This window comes from Oryzias melastigma, linkage group LG13 (assembly GCF_002922805.2).
Source record: "Oryzias melastigma strain HK-1 linkage group LG13, ASM292280v2, whole genome shotgun sequence".
NCBI lineage: Eukaryota > Metazoa > Chordata > Actinopteri > Beloniformes > Adrianichthyidae > Oryzias > Oryzias melastigma.
Window position 1 is genome coordinate 13,158,527 of NC_050524.1, and position 17,701 is coordinate 13,176,227.

The 17,701-nt window shown below is 37.3% G+C and overlaps 1 protein-coding gene across 3 annotated transcripts in view; it reads left to right on the forward strand.

Moving 5' to 3' along the window:
• LOC112149818 (roundabout homolog 2) overlaps positions 1–17,701 on the forward strand; it is a 91,299-nt gene that overhangs the window by 44,369 nt on the left and 29,229 nt on the right. For all 3 annotated transcript variants that reach the window (XM_024277761.2, XM_024277762.2, XM_024277763.2), the window contains exons 7-11: positions 2,158–2,282; positions 6,045–6,216; positions 6,481–6,686; positions 14,393–14,474; positions 14,647–14,815. In XM_024277761.2, coding sequence (XP_024133529.1) covers positions 2,158–2,282; positions 6,045–6,216; positions 6,481–6,686; positions 14,393–14,474; positions 14,647–14,815 — 754 coding nt within the window. The remainder of the gene's footprint in view (positions 1–2,157; positions 2,283–6,044; positions 6,217–6,480; positions 6,687–14,392; positions 14,475–14,646; positions 14,816–17,701) is intronic.

Below are 17,701 nucleotides of genomic sequence, written 5' to 3' on the forward strand. Positions count from 1 at the left end.
TGGAGTTCATCTCTAAATAGGTTAGATTTGCTGTAAATAAAAATGCTTATTTCAAGTTTAATGAGTGGTCAATTCTGCTTTGATGTTTGTTGCAGCTGTTGCAGTGGGAGGAGACTTGCACTGAAAGAGTTTGTTTTTACAATATGTGCAATTTTAGTTAATTCAGTCTATTTAAATATTCTATTTATGATGGAATTAATCCATAAAACAATATTCGTATATAACAGGAGGGTTTAGAAATAAAATAGCTAACGTGAATGAGAATGGTTTCAGCTCTGAAATGCACTGACTGCCTCTGCAAATGATAATAGTTTCATGTCCAAACACATAATTGATCAATTGACTATTTATAAAGGTTAAAAAAGTGTGATAGCATGAATCAGTGGTTTTGATTCAGCTCATTTAATTCAATTTTTTTGCCATTCCATGAAGTAATTTTTGTGATAAAGCCTAAAAATGCTGAAAAACACATAACTCTAGTCGTGGGAATGAAAAAAAGGAGCTGTCAATCAAGTCACACTGTCATTTGTGCATAAATGTGTTAAAAATTAGAACAATAAAAACAGAAAACCGAAGCAGTCATATTTGACCACAGTTTTTTTTATTTTATTTTATTTTATTTTATTTTATTTCATTTCATTTTATTTTATTTCATTTGGTTGCTGTTACTTGGTGCTACCCGAAATGAGCAAAGAAAAATTTTCAAATTAACTTTAGAAACTCAGAAGATAAACTTTCTTAGATTCTCTAAGATTATTTTTTTTTATTAATTATCAAAAGAAGATAAAAATGTTTTTTGAATTATTTTCATTTCCGCTGTAACTTTGGGTTATTTTACACAAAGATTTTACAGTGATTGACTTCCCTTTAAAAAAAAGGCCACCTACAGTTTCTTCACTTCCTTTACTTTGTTACCTTTGACAGTAGATCATAGATTTAGTCCTTTTATCAGATGGTAAACAGAAAAAAACTAACAGATAAACAATGAGCGACTGTTTCTGCAGTCACACTCTGTTACCCTCATCAGACCTCCACATCCTGTGACGAGGAAGTGTCAAAATTCATGATAAAAAATAAAAATCTCATTTTGTGTGTGAGTGAACATCACATTTGCTGAAAGATGTTATCAGAAGAAAAAAAAACAGAATTCACAAAAACATCTCACGTGGCTTTGATGTTGATTAGAGTGTTTCTCTGTGAGAACGAGCCACATCACAGACGATTCACTTCTCTCCTGTCTGTGGCCAAATACGTGTTTAAGCATTACTCATGTTGCTCCAGAATCCATTTAGATTACTCGCATGTTTGATGTTTGTCAGAAAAAGATTTGAGCTGGAAGCTGGAGGAAACCCCGCAGAAGAGATGATTGTTTTTTGCCGGTGTGAGGGCACAAACACATGGAGCAGAGGTTTGAAGAGAAGGCGAACGCAGGCTGGAGAAAAGTTTCAGCCAATTACACCGAGCGGAGGTTTAGCTGGTGGTCAGTGTGAATTTGCAGAGGATGTTGGCGTGGATTATGACGGGATCTGATCCGTGGCAGAAATTGGCAGCTTCATGTAGACCTTTCTAAAAATAACAATGTAAAATGTCATCAGGATGAGACTGGATTGTGCTGTAATTGTGTTTTTCTATTTGTTTGGGGTGATAAAAATGGAGTGGATGAATATTCCATTGCAGCAAATGCAGCCATTCACCCTTATTTTTCTACTTATTTTTTTATTCATCCCATTTTTTCTTACAAACATGTGAATCATCTCACATGGCTCGATAATTGTAGCATTCCCCTTGCACCCTGTGATTGGAAAGGCACTTGACTTCTCAAGTGTACAAAAAGTAGGACCTGCTCCAACTTCAAAAGTCTGCTAACGCCATGACGCATCAGTACTGCCAGTTTCAATGTAACAGCATGTTCCTCACGAGAGGCTTTATTATTAGAAAAAAACCTCCAATTTGAAATGCAAGTCTTTTTTTTTTTTTTTTTTTTTTGCTTCTTTGACTTCTGTAATTTTCCATTTTCCATTTAGCACCACCCCGCCCACCAGACTGAGGAATTAGGTTGTTAGCTTTGTAAAAAAAAAAAAAAAAAAAAAGACAAATGTATTTTTCATGCAGAAGCAAGCCCTCTAATGGATGTTCGCTGTCCCTTTTTACTCCCAGTACCGCCACAGATTGCTACAAAGCCCCGAGACCAGATTGCCACCCAGGGGAGGAGCGTCACCTTCCAGTGTGGCACAACAGGAAACCCTCCACCTGCCATCTTCTGGCAGAAAGAGGGCAGCCAGGTAAGAAACATTAACAGAGCACAAAAACATCCTGGAACGCAGAATATTGGAGTACACATTTAGGACAAAAGAATTTGGTTGACATTGAATTGTTATGCATGTGTGTTGAACCTTTTTTTGTTCAGAAAAACACTAAAGCACAGTTTTTTTAAAGGCGCCTGTGACTCACAGGCAGGTTTTGTCTGAATTGATGATGACACCTTTTTTGTTCAAGCTGCCCACATTCGTTTTAGACACTTTTGCATAAGTATGGGGGGGGGTGGGTGTCATGTCGGAGGATGTTTCATGTTGACAATAAATGTTCCTCCTGTTTGCAACCAGAGCACACTTACTGGGATGGGGGTGGAGGAATGGTGGAGGTGTGCCAGGCGGAAGAATTTTGCTTCCCTGGGACAAACCTGCAGACACACTGCCCTCCTTTTGTGTTACCCTCAGCTATTCAAACAGTCCGGCTCAATTAGCTGCTGGGTTTGCCAACAGGGACTACGGGTTTGGGTGCCGTCAGTCTCCGGGATACTTGTGGTTTGGCTGCTAGTGGAGTATTTTTCTATATTTGGTGGATTATCTGTAGCCTCATAACCTTGGTCAGTCCGCTGAAATCTAAGCCTCTTAATGCAATGAAATGGATGGCTGAATGGAGTGATGCCCCCTCCCATTCACATCTATGTTAGTTTAAAAAAAAAAGCTGGATGAGAGAACTGCTATTGAGTACCTGCCTCCATAACAACAACAACACCCTTATTTGGAGAATTGTGTTTCTATTTACTTAAGAAAAAATTAACAACACATTGGATGTTAATTTGCTATTAGCTCAAAAAAGTAAAATGGAAAAAAAGTCAGTAAAACATGTGACAATATGCTGTTTCTTAAAAAAAAAAAAAAAATAATGATTGAAAAGGAACATCTTCAAGAACATGAAGGAAAACATGTACTGAATGTTGAAATCCCAAAACGTGAAGTAAGGGATAATGCCCCACGAAGTGTGCATTATCAGAAATTAACGCCTGATAAGAAGCGGAGGACGGTTGTTTCCACAAAGTGCGTTAATTTCTGATAATGTACACTTCAAAGGGCATTATCCTGCTTATACCAAGGTCTGTAACAAAATAAAAATTTAAATTGATGTTTAGTACTTTATACTTGCTGATCCTTTGGTTTAAGTCGTTTTTTTTCACAAAAAGTGGACTATTTGATATGTGATGCGGCATGTTGTCACGGTAACTTGACAAAACACAGCTGAGCTGACACTGACCTCAACCACAGCGGCAAACGAAATAAACAAACTTTAGAGGAAAACTGATCGTCACAATAGGTTAACCCTGGAACACTTCTGCTATAAAAAGTTATACCATCCCTAATTTTTACCCGATATAATACACTCAATAAAAAGTATTTGTCATAAAAAATAGATCAAAATATGGCAACACATAATAAATCAGAGTAGTTTTTTTTTTTTACTTTTAACCGTGGTATATGTAACAAAATAGAGCATAAAAACCTGGGAAGACCCTAAAAACATGCTTGAAAGTTACAGAAAAATGTAAAATTTGAGAAAAAAAAATTTCTAACAAAAAATATTGATAATGGAGACTTGGCCTTTGGTCTACCAATTCCTGGGACAAGTGAGACTTTACCCAGGGACCCATGACACTCAAAAAATGCAACATATGGAAAATCATGTCAATACTTTTACTCAACGATAGTGTTCCAGGGTTAAATAAAGCATCAGTGCAGAGAGAAAATTCTGCTTGTTTTTGTCCAAATGGTGAAGCAAAAGTTTGTTGTAAAGACAGATGCAGAACATTTGAGCTTTGTGACCAGAACTTCTTTTTTAGGTGTGCGTTATCACTTTGGGTTATCCCTTTTTAATTGTCACCCACCAGTCAATCAGAATAGAGTATTCACCCAGACTGTGGCATAAATTTTAAGTTCCTCATCTCCATTAAGTTATAAAACTGAACGATTTTTGCATAAAATATACGCATATTGTGTAAAAGTGTATTTAAATATAACATGTCATTAAAAAATAGTGCCAGAGCCACTAAACATCTCAAATAGTAAAGGTCGAATATATAGAAATGCAATAATTTAGATGTTTTATTACCTCTCTAAAAGAAAAGAAAAAAATCAGTGAAAAATGCGCTGCTTTTTTCAACAAAACAGGTTTGTCAACAGGTTTATCAAAAAACATCTTCAAAAACAAATAACGAAGTGTGTGGAGCCCTGTTGTTATCAAAATGTGATTTTTGTTTTTGTTTTATGACACAAAAATTTAATTATTTGTCTTGTTGATGCATAAGTACACGTTCCTTGTCTTCATTAGGTCATAAAACTGACTCAATTATGCAGTAATTGGATGCATATTGTGTAAAAATGTCTTTAATTAGAATATATATCATCTTTTGCTAAAAGAATTTTGCCAAAGTCAATAAACAATAAAACAGAAAGGTTGTAAAAGAAAGACATAAATGTTGATTGATGCACAAGTGGCGTTATTTTATTTTTGTGTTTTCCTCTAAAGTTTGTTTATTGTTTCATATAACCGGCAACATTTTTCGGTTTTCCTGCTTTTGCATTAAAAAAAGTATATATGATCTAGTTTTCTGCTTATTGTAAAAGTAAATATTCCACAGGACCAAAACTGTAAAGATGCTTCAAAGATTTCAGACTTATAACAGAACTCAGCAGGAGATGTCTGCAAAGGTTGATGTGGGAAAAATTGGCCACCCGGGCCTTTAAAGAGCTTAAGGCTGACCTTCAGCAATCACAAGTGGGCTCTTTTTGCTGTATCAGAAGCAGCGCACTAAACCACAGAAGAATCTGTCAAAAAAGGCCAAAGACAAGACAGGAAATGAAAGTAAAGTGCCAATAAGTGATTGTCAGAAGTCTTTAGTGAAAGTCAAAGCTTCTAATCTTCTCAGTCACATTTTCTTTACATGTAATGAACAGATTCAAACACATTCATATCCTATAGTAGGGCACGGTGGAGGTACCATTATGTTCACTGAAAGTAAATTTGATTGTCAATGAGGAAAAGCAGCTGAATATGAAGGAATTTAAAGGTTGAACCAACATGCACATATTAGAAAAAATATATTTCAAAAACTATATTTTTAAGTAGTTTGATGGTGTTTTTCACTGTTCATTAAGTTATTACAAAAAATGTTATTTATTAAAATTTGTTTCAAACATGTTAATGGTAAAGTACATGCAACATGGCATACATAGTGGATAATATATAACAAAAACAATAGCAGCAACAGCAAAAATAATAGAGACAATTGTTTGAAAATGTACTTAAAAAAGTACTTTGACAAATTAAATGTTAGGAGTTAGGGATTGGCTGAGTGAGGTTCTCGGTTTGAAAATACAGTTTCAGCATTCATGCAAAGTTTTGACCTAACTTAGAAACTTTTGAATTAATTTTACCACCATATATTATCAGGCATTGAAGAGACACAACCCACAAATTCAATTAAAGCTTTTATTTGTAATAACATACATTACAGTTTGTTTTCATTTTTACTTTTTTAATTAACTTTGTCAGTAACAACCGTTTATTTACTTGACATGATTCTGAGAATATCACTGTGCCAAAGAATAATGCAAATGTCAAAAACCATTTCAAAGATTCCCATAAACCCAGCATGGTGTTTCTAATCAGAGTTGTGTTTCTTTCACTGTTCTGTTTTGACTCATCTTGTTTGTATTCCCTGCAGAGTAACCCAATTTCTACCATTTTTGTTGTGTACATGTGACTAGATGCTGCTGTTTCCTGGTCAGCCACCAACACAGTCAGGCCGCTACTCCGTTTCCAAGAGCGGAGAGCTGACCATCACGGATGTTCACCCCGAGGACTCGGGCTTTTATGTTTGCCAGGCCATCAGCGTGGCAGGAAGTGTGCTGACCAAGGCACTGCTGGAGGTGGAGGGAGGTGAGACCTTCTTTGATGCTTAGGATCATGTCTGAGCCTTCCAGAGGTTTTTACTCCACATCTTCAGCTAATGAGGGGAAGCGTTCTTAATTGCTTAGTAGGAGCCCATGCTGGATGAGCGATGACTTTAATGTTCTTTGTGCAGCTTGTAAACAACAGATTTATGATTTTTACTGCTGATTGTTTCACGCCTGCTTGGCTTCTAAAGTGTTTTGCATTTATACAGCTGGCACTTTGTTGTTTGTGTTTCTGCTCTCCTGCCAGGTCCTTCCGGTCGCATTCCTCCAATCATTCGGCAAGGCCCGGCCAACCAGACCGTCTCCCTGGGTGCGACGGTGCAGCTGCACTGTCGCGTGGTCAGGGGTACTTCAGTGAAGATCTCATGGGAGAAGGACGGAGAGAGACTTCAGGGAAATAAACTCCGACTAACCTTGATGGAGAACGGGACGTTGCAAATCACTGACGTAAAGGTGTGTGTGTGTGTGTGTGCGAGAAGAGCGCTTATGGGAAGGGCTTTGGAAAGGTTAGGCTGTGAAAGTATGCCTCCCTTTGAAGAAAAGGAGAACTGAGAGACAGAAACTACAAAAACCCAGCGGAATAATAGGACGTCTCATCTCTGACCTCCTGTCACCTTCTCGGCAGCCCACACGCTGACAGATCTTTATCTAATTTCAATCCCAAATTCCATTTTCGGCGGCAAAATTAAGGTGAGACTGCGTTTCAAAGGGCAGTCTCTTTAAGGCAGTGCATTATCTCTCCAGCGCAATTATGTGCTCATGCGCTGTGTAATTGTAATGTTAATGAAGGCGCTTGTTTATAAATGCTAATGCGCTCTGCCTTGATGGAAGAGGATTCAGGAGCCCCCTTTGTGCTGTAACCTCATCTTGAGGTCAGTGAGTGTGTGCAGGACAATGCAAAAGCAGCATCAATTTCATTAATTGACCAGCTATCGCCGATTAATCATCTAACTGGCTTTTAATTAAATCTTCTCGCTGGACTTTGCCTATTCATCTCCTGGCCGTGCTGGGTCTCCGCGGCAGTGTGCAGTAAACATTAGGGCTCGGTCCGCTGCACCTCTGGGGCGGGGAGGAGGAATCTGCCACGCCAATGTGCTCAATGGAACAGAAAAGATGCATTAGCATGGCATGGAGGGGTTGACATTAGGGAAAAAGAGGAGAAATAGAGATGACGAGTGACGGGCTAAAAATATTCAGCCTGCAGATGCCCCCAACAGGTATCAATATTTTAGCTGAAACACATGAAAAAATAAAAAAACAGCCCCACCTGCCTGGCTGCCTGCACGCCGCCGTCTGTCATCCAGAGGTCGACACTGCGGAGGATGATCTCATAGGGTCTGATGGTAGCTCCTCAGACTGGCTCGGAGCCAGAATGAGGCCACAAGCATGCGGGCTCATGCATATGAGTCATGTCAACAGCCATGTTTACAGCCTCTGTGACTCCATGAGGTCCCAGTGGGAAGTACCAGGAACTCAGTGTTTCACACCATTGAATGTTTAGGAACTGGTTCTGGTCGTTGCTTTTTTTTAAATTACATCGGAGAATTGAATTTTATAATCTTTGTTGGTTGACGTCAGCTTATATGAGTAGTGGAGTATCTAATTGGAAGAGACTGACAGTAAACATGATGGAAAACTAACTACTAGGGTGTTTTCAGACTAGACACATTTGGTTTGCTTCAAATGAACCAGTTCAATACATGTAAACAGACTCCAGTATGGGACCCGGAACCACTCTATCTTTTGAGGTGGACTTTGTCTTTTTCCAACTGGACTGAATTTAGGTTCGCCCTGAGATTTCTCATTCAAAATACAATTTACTCTCTCGAAGAAGAAGTGGACCAAAACAGCCCCCATAGCCGGTGGTCACGTAATGCAAACAGGTGAAAAGTGAAAGGTGAGCTGCGAGCATGTGAGGATTGCTTGTCGCGTTTTCAAAGAGGAAATAATTGGTCCAACTGTTTACTTATTAGAACGTTTATTTTAACATAGACATAAATTCTTTTCTGAGCCCCAACATGCATCACGTGCCCAGTGCTGCTGTGACGTCATCCTAAAAGCTTGTTGTTCCTTAACAGAATTCTCTTAAAATCACTGTTATAACAGCACAACGTTTTCCTAACAAAATCATGCCTTAAACACCAACTTATCTTCACAGTCGTCGTCTTGCCAGCAACCGCCTCCACCGTACCAAAGTAGCCTAAAAAGCATTGAACCTGATATCGATATTGACGTTCAAAACTGAAAGTTTGAATAAGTGAACTATCCTGACAAGGATTGTAAAGCGCAGGACTTCCATTATTTCTGCCTCTCATTGCTTCGCCCCACCCTCATAACTCCTGGTCAGCAGGTGAAGAGATCATCAGTCATGTGGTTTTGTTTACAAGCTTTGGTTCAAAACAGGAAAGTCCGCCCAACGGCAGTCTAGATACAGACCAAACACAAGGTTCAGGACTTGATCTGGACCAAATTAAGTAAACTTGGTCCAGACCAAAGGATTTTTCAGTCTGAATACACCTTTAAGTCACATATCCCAAGAGGCCACAGCGCACTGACCTGAATGCAAGTTTTTTTCTGATTCTGTTGATGCCTTCATATGGCAGTTGTATTAATGACCGTAGCTTTGCTGTGCGGAGTTTTCATGCTCTCGTCGTGCATGCATGGGTTTTCTTTGGGCATGCATCATACAGCTCAATTGTTGACTTTAAATTGTCCCTAGGTGTGACTGTAAGTGTGTGTGTTGTTGTGTAGTTCTGAAATGGATTGGTGACCCATCCAGGGTGTACCCCGCCATCAACCAACAGTGTCTTGGATAGATTCGAGCAACCTCGTGACCTTAAAAGAGATTGGAGTGGGTTTGGAAAATGGATGAATGGATGATTTAACATGACCAGTATGACACATAAAATAACAAACAAAAAGCTTTGACTTTATTCTGACATCAGACAAAGACACCAGAGCAACAGACAGAAGAAAAAAGATGGCAAGTTGCCAAAGGAAATGAAAAAGATCACGGATAAGATGGATGGAACTGTTACGGTGGATAACAATTTGTTGTTTGTCAGAGGTAGATGAAGGATTCAGAAATTATATTAAAGAGCAGCATTACTTTAAAACATTGTTACTCAAAAAGATGTCAAAACTTGTCCGACAAACAATAAGTACAGACACTGGTTAGAAAAACAGCACAAATGCAGAGTGTTAGTTTAGATTTATCTGATTAATTATGGTCTGAAATGTATGGAATTAAGCAAATTATTTTAATAAAAGTACAAATTTTGGTGTTTTTAGAAAAAAATGATGAAAACTGTTGTTAATAGGTTGTTTTTGCTTAAATTCTATATAAACTATTAACAATTATGCAATTTCAAACAATTTCAAACAATGTTGTTTTTTGTGTGATGATATGCCTCAAGTTTTAAAGACCCACTTTGATGAAAAAGATTTTTTTGGTGTTATAAACTTGTTTTTGTGGCATTTTTCCCATGAAGGAGGAGATATTTAGAAAAATAAGTGTTAAATTCCATTTCTGGGTATTTCTTTATTTAAATTATACATCAGATCAAATCAATCTTTATTTATAGAGCACTTTTCCAATGATTGTAGCTCAAAATGCTTCACATTAAAAACATTTCCAAATTTAAGAGCCAACCAACCAAATTATAGTAAGATAAAAAATATGCTGGGCGGGGCACAAGCTCTGTTGTAGACAAATATCAATCAATCAATCAATCAATCAATTACTTTATTGATATTGCAATTTTCATCAACAAGACATATAAACAATAATTACAACAATAAAAAGTCACAAGACACATTAGATAAAAGAAACAACAATAAAACAGACATAAAAAATAGAAAATAAAGGAAAAGCTGTGGCTAAAATTTTTGAGGAGGTGCTGCAAAACAATATTTAAAACAATAAAAAATCATAAGACACATTAGATTAAAGCAACAACAATAAAAATAGATCCAGAATAGATAGATGTATGTCTTTGTTAATCTGCCTCAAAACTGGCTGGATAGCTTTGATATTGTCCTCCATTTTTGTTGCACTGGTTGGGGTTGTGGGGGGCTGTAAGCTTGTGGAAACAAAAGAATTATGGGAAATAAAAGCTAGCTCACTCTGCGCCAACTGTCCCGCCCACATTTTTATGGTAATCCCAATTAAAAGACCACTGGGTTCGCTTTACAATAAAGATTACTTATCTATCCCTCCATCCATGAATACTGCTTCAATAATGTTGAAATCTCTTTGATTTCAAAATCTCTCTCTTTTTTTAAAGCATTTGGGTATTGAATCAGAAAAATCAAAAATCCCCAACAATGTACAAGTGATTGATTAAAGATTGGTTTGACTTCCTACGAAGAAAAAAAAAGGAAGAACAATTTCTAAGCAACTTGTAATTCGTGGAAGTATCAGCGCATACCGTGAAAGAACATCACACACCAGAGCCATTATGTTCACAACAAGAATCACTGCCTGTCTGCTTCTTCTGTTACCAAACAACCGATGATCAATGATGAGCAAACACGCAGCCGCCCGCCTTCTACAGTTCAGCTCCCAACAATGGAGCAGAGAAAGAGGACAAGACCTCCTTGGTTGATGTTATGCAGGATATTGAGCTGCATAAATCAATTAACAGACCTCTATTGTACAGTTGAGAAGAGAATAAACCCTATTACTGAAGGAAAGCAGACAACCAGCTGACAAAAAGAGAAAAAAAAGGGAATTTTTTAAACAAAATTATAATTTTTAACCCTTTAACACCGGAGCTCCAGTGTTTATGTTCTTTGATTTACTGTAACTTTTCAACCATTAACACGATCAATGTAATTCCAGTAGATTTTCTCCTTCAAAATCTACTGGAATTACATTGATCGTGTTGAATATGTTAAAGATTTTGTATTTAAGCTCAGGGGTTAAAGGGTTAAACTACACATAAAACAGTAACTTAGATTTACATCAGGAATTTACAGCCTAGTAGAAGTAAAACAACTCTACTTCTCCTGCACAAGGACAAATATAAATGATTTTCTATCATAATTTCCTCTGAAATTAACATTTGCAAAGCAAAAGCCTCCAACAGCAGTGAAATCGTTTTGATTAACTTTCTTTTGCTTGATTAGTCAAGCAGCTCCGTCAACACTTTTAGATAAACAAATCCGACACGACATAATCAAGCTTTTGCTTCTAATATGTTTTAAGAAGTGGGATGTTCAACTTTTAAAAATAATTGATTTGTTGTGTTCTCTTACCTTTATCTTGTGTTCACCTAAGAAACTTAAATTGTAGCAATTTTAAGTACTTTATTGTGTTTTTTTTATAGAAAATATTTAGCAAGACGTGCATTTAAATGTGTGCAGTGGAAGACACTTTGAGCTCCGTATTTTAACAATGAATCATAGATCTGTGCGTGCAGAGAAGGGTGCTGTTTAGCTGTGACAATCCTGCAGGGAGTTATCACACAACGCTGCACTCGCCTGCAGCTCTGTTGAGCTTTTTGATGCGTTTCAGCTTTTTTTTCCCCCAGATTTTATGACCCGCAGTGTTCCCGCTCCGGTCTATTCTGGCTGTTCTCATCAGCAACAGGCAGCAGTTTTCAGTGAAAAGATACCAAAGGCTCCACATAAACAATGATTTGCTCCGTTGCTCAAGCTGCGCTACATCCAGTTCCAGTGTGGTGTGCACCTCGGTTTTGCTGTTTTCTAGCTTTTTAATTGCTGTCTAACTGTACATCTTCAGTCATTTCATCAATAATTTTCAGCTTGAAAAAATTTGATGAATGTAATTTAGTCGTAATTAGAAGAACAATGACATAATTGGCGTAATACGATGAAGGCTGCATTTACTTAAAAACAAAACAGCTAAAAACTAATTGCATCTTGTAAAATTCATAATCATAAATTGACGAGACAAAAACGTTACAAGAATGCTTTTTTTTATTTTCTTTTGTTTTGGAAACAATACATTACATTTTTTTACGTATATTTTTAAACTATTTTCCAGGTGCAATATTAAAATCCATAAAATGATAAGAATCTGCCATGTTTTACACTGCAACATCATCAAAGCAACCTTATTAGATCTGCTTACTGTGTAAAGTTTGTTTTAAAAAATAAAATACTTTAAACTCTTCTTTTCTACGCACATTAGAAAACATAAAATAGCCCAATATAGCTTACTTTAAAAAAAAAAAAAAGAAACTGTAAAGCTTAACTATTAATTGTGTTAATAAACAACCATGTTTGGATAAAATATTTCTGAAAAGTGAACAAAATCTGTAATTGGAGTCTTGGATTAATTAGATGGGGGTTTCTAAAGTAGAATCTCTCCACCAAAAAAAAAAAAAAAAGATTTTGTTTGTTCATCCTCAGAATAACTGTGATTGTTTTTGTTAAAATGTTCAGTCTAAGCTTTGACCAAAAATAAAATCCGTTTTACCAAGTCTTCCAATTTTTTTCAATAGTTGTTATCCAGGAAGGTTAAAAAAAAACTAAAAGACGGTTCAAGTCAGGTTTAACTTATAATTAGCTAAAGAATTTAAAGGAAATCTCATGTTAGTTTAACAAAACCAAACAGGACTGAAGACTTTTTTTTAAGATGCACCTATATCTGCCACAAGCAAATATAGTTGTAAAGAAGAAAAAAAACATTGAAATCTCATTGATTTTAGTCTGGATTGTCAGATCATGAACAAAAACCATAGATTTCTCCAATCAAACAAGGAAGTAATCAGATTACTTTGATTTACTTTTTAATCATTTATTTCATTAAATAACAAAAGCAGAAGCCAAAGTCCTTAAAGTTCTTAAGTGGTTCAAATGCCCCTTAACTACAAGAAAGAGGAAATAAACTTGTTTTTATCAAAATTACTTTAAACATAATCCTGTAATGTACCACATTGACCTGTGATGTCCACAGATCTGTAATTAGTGGTAGTCATGGAAGACATAAATCACTTTTGGATGTAACTCAATTGAACAAATTAACTAAAAAAAAAACATGGCAGTGGTTAGCACTCTGTCTCACAGTAGGCTCTGGTTTGAATCCTGGCTGAGACTTTTCTGTGTGGAGTTTACATGTTCATACAACATCCATGGATGTTCTCCAGGACTTCCTCCCAAAAACATGCTTCATAGGGGAATTGATGTTTCTAGAAACCTAGGTTTGAACGTGAGAGTTGGGAGTGGTCCTGCTATGCTCTTTTCAGGGTGTACCCCAACTTTTCCCAATGGAGTGAAGACTTTGTGACTCCTACTGGGTTTAAGTTGACAAGCAATCGACCAGAATGGCTCTTTAAGTGTTGAAGACTCCCTGATCTGGTTCTGGATCAAAGGACAGATAAAAAGCTGCTGCAGGTTCTTCTAGCTGCAAGTTAAAAACTATAACAAGAAAGTGGAAGAACTCAGCTCCACCAAAATTTGATTACTGGTTAGAGACAATAGACAGATTCTTTAAAATGTAAAAATTCAAAAGGAAACAAATAACATTCTTCAGTTTTTTTTTCCTTTTTGCCGAAGTTTTTGTTTTAACTCGGCCTGTTCTCTTTTTTCAACTTATGTAGAGTACAACAAAAAGAAAGCCTGAAAGGATCTTCTGAAGAACTTTGATAATGAATACTGTAAAGTTGTTGTGCATTAAACCATTTTCCGAATGAAAATAAACATGACAAAAAAACCTACAAACCTCCATTTAAGAAAAGTGAACTCAAAAATCAAAATTGAGCTTTTTTGACCTTAACTCCTTTGCTTGTTTATGAGGGGGAGGAAGGCAGTCTGTCAGCTTTTTTGGTGAAAACCTTTGAGTCAGAGCAATAGATGTAGGTCATGGATTCTAGCCAGCATGACCGTGACCCTAAAAACACAAGAAGAAAGAAACACACTGAGTTCTCTGGGAGCTGAAGGTTAGAATTAGAGAGGATTATGGAGACACTTTTTGAAATGTAAATCTGTAATTTTTTGAACACATTTAGCTGAATCTATTATTTTTTATTCCATTTACTGCAATTACAGAATACGTATTTCTTCATCACTTGTGCAAAATCATCAGGAGGGGATACATTTCTTATTATAGGAAGAAATAAAATCACAGATTTTGTTTTTCTGACTTTATTTTAAGAATCATAAATTCTGTTTTTTGTTTTTTTACTTAACAGGACACAGACTCAGGAATGTACACATGTGTGGTGTCCAGCGTGACGGGTGAATCGAGCTGGAGTGGTGCGCTGACTGTGAGAGGTACTAGAACCGAAACTCTCCACTTGCTTTTGTTTCTTTCCCACTTCACACTTTGTCACTCTCACACCTCTGTTGTCACAAAACCACACAGTCTGCCGTTGTTCTCCATAACAGCTCCATCTGTTGCTGTAACGAGGATGAAGGTTGGGCCTGCCTCTTTGTGTTTTTGCAGAAGAAGGGACTCCCTCAGGATCCAGAGTTTCTGAGTACATCCAGCTTCCAGGACCTCCGCAGAAGCCCGTGGTGACTGACGTGACCAAAAACACCGTCACTCTCACCTGGCAGTCCAATCCACATGAAGGGGGGGCTGCTGTCACATCCTACATTATTGAGGCCTTCAGGTACTTCATCCACACAGACAGTCAGACTCTGTTTATCTATGACATCTGTGATTTTAAGAGCAGTTTAGACATTTTAACCTACACTAACTTGTTCGTGTTAGGGGTTATGGAGTCCTAATTGAAAATTTGCTTATGCAAATTAAATAGAATTTAAGAAATTCTCAAGATTGAGTGACTATATTTTGAGGATATGTGGGATTAGGCCCACTCATTTTTAGTTGTTGGTACTTGTGGTGTCGTTGTTAAAGGCTTCAATAAACCGTACATACTCTCACACACTTGTTAGTTGTGTAGTTGTATATTCAGGACATAAACCATAAAGACTACCCTTTTAGAACGGATATATAGGAGCGGTTCTAATGGCCTGAAATGTGAAAGAAGTACTCAGAATCTCTGATTAGATGTCTGCCATCTTCTGGGTGTAGATCTATCAGTGAATCTGTCCTCGCCCAGAAATGAACCAGCTCATGATGAAATGCAGTGATTGGTTCCTGCTACTTGGGAATTTCTTCATATTTGTGTCACTACAATGAGAACAAAAGTCATAGTTTTGAAATCAAAATGTCCTCAATTGCAAACAAAATGTTAAAAATATTCAAACTTACAATCAACAAAATATTTTCCTTGGGTTTCAAAATACATTTTAGTGAAACACAACAAGAAATTGGAAAAGGTAAATACTGTGGGACATCGCTGATTGGATGATACTATTTATCGATCCGTACTAATTATGACACTTTTATTAGTGTGCGGTCATTGAAGACGTATTTGAAAAAAATCATCATCCAATCAGTGATGTCCCATAGTATCTACTTTTTCCAGTTTCTTTTTGTGTTTCATTTTTTAACATTTTTTATTTATATCTGTAAATTACTTTTGTTTTCTGAAATATTTCTCTTTTATTTTGTGTTTTTGTTTTTTTGTAATTGTGTTCTAGTTTCTGGAGTTTAGTTTTGATTTCCAACTTTTTTTTAAAAAAAGGTTCTGTTTTGCTTTTTGAATTGCCATGGCGTTCTTAACCCAAGAGCCGTTCAAATTTTTCCTTAAAAATAAAATTATGTGGAAAATATCACAAACCAAGTTGACCACAGAAAACCTTTCAGATATGTTTCTGTTACTCTGATGTCATTGGGTTCTTATAGGCTAACGGGGTATTCAGACTGGACACTTTTGTTCCGCTTAAAGAGATTTTTCTTTTCCTGGTAATCCATAACAAATTTTCTGACTGAATACACCCAAAGTGGACTCTGATCCGGGACCAGAAACCGCTCTCAGACCCATCTTTCGAGGTGGTCTCGGTTTGTTTCCAATCGGAATGAGCTTCTATTTTCTCTGAGATTCCTTAGTCTGAATACAATCTAATTTCGGAGGGGAATGACTGGACCAAAAAGGCCACCGTAGGCAGTAGTCACATGATGAGATTAAGAATGAAGCGACCATTGAGCTGCGAACAAATGTACTGTAAAGCATTGATTGTCACGTTATCAAAGAGGAAATAATTGGTCCAAACGTTTATTTCAACACAGTTGAAACCGCTTCTTACATTCTTTTCTGTGTGTTGTTACGTGGCATGTGGCTGGCGCTGCTGTGTCGTCATCCCAAAAGCTAGCTAGCTTGATCTACCGATGAGACACAGCAACTCCATCCATCCATCTGCTTGACCGCTTCTTCCCTTTCGGGGTCGCGGGGGTGCCGGAGCCTATCCCGGCTACTGATGGGCGAAGGCGGGGTACACCCCGGACAGGTCGCCAGTCTGTCGCAGGGCCTCAATCACACACCCATTCACTCTCACATTCACACCTAGGGGCAATTTAGAGTCACCAATCAGCCTATGAAGCATGTTTTTGGACGATGGGAGGAAGCCGGAGTCCCCGGTGAAAACCCACGCATGCACGGGACACAGCAACTCTTTGAAATTTATTTAGGGGAAAACAAGCTCATTAAAACAACCTTAAACAGAATGCACATTTCTTCTCACACTGCTAACAATCTATATGCAGTTGCTAACAGCCTCTGAGTTAAAGTACATACGGCACATCTTCTTGCCAGTAACCGTCTTGCAGCATGACTCCACAGTACCAAAGTAACAAGCAAAAGATTTTCTACCTGATGTTCAAAATTGGTCATCAAAATATGAAGTTGTAATAAGTTAATTATACTGACAAGGATTTTAAAGTGCTGCACCTCTGACTTTCTCTTGTTGTTTTGACTCACCTCATAGTTCCTGGCCAATGATTGGAGAGATCTTTAGTCACATGGTTTTGTTTACAAGCTTTGGTCTGAAACATAAATCTTTGGTAGACACCATTCTGAATTCCGACCAAACGTAATCTACAGAACTCGATCCAAACAAATTAAGCAGACTCTGTCCGAAGCAAAGGAGTTTCGCAGTCAGGATACACCCGTAATATTTTACCTCCAAGTGATTTGTTGGTGTGACGTGCACATCAAGGCCACTATAGATGGACTATTCTGAAAGTGTTTAAAGCACTTTGCAAGAAAATATATATATATATGTGTATCTTTAAAAAAAAGTACAATTTAACTGAAATATGCATAAAAATGATTAGACTGCAGTGTCTTCACAAACTCTTGAACAACATCCAAAAATTATTTACTACCAGTGTGGTTATTGCACAAAGAAAAACAGTTACTACTAGCTTTGTTCCCATTTCAGGTCAACATAAAAATGATGCATACGGAATACGTCTATTAATCAGTTTCCCCACATGTGCATGCAGCCAAGGTTATTACTAGTAACTAGAACGCAAAACATCACAAGCAGTTTTGGCTGCTTCTGCAAGGTTACAACTATCACTGTTAGCTGCAGTTAAGAGCCTGCTCTTTCTGAGTTGCATGTAATGTGTGACAAACCATGACTGACGC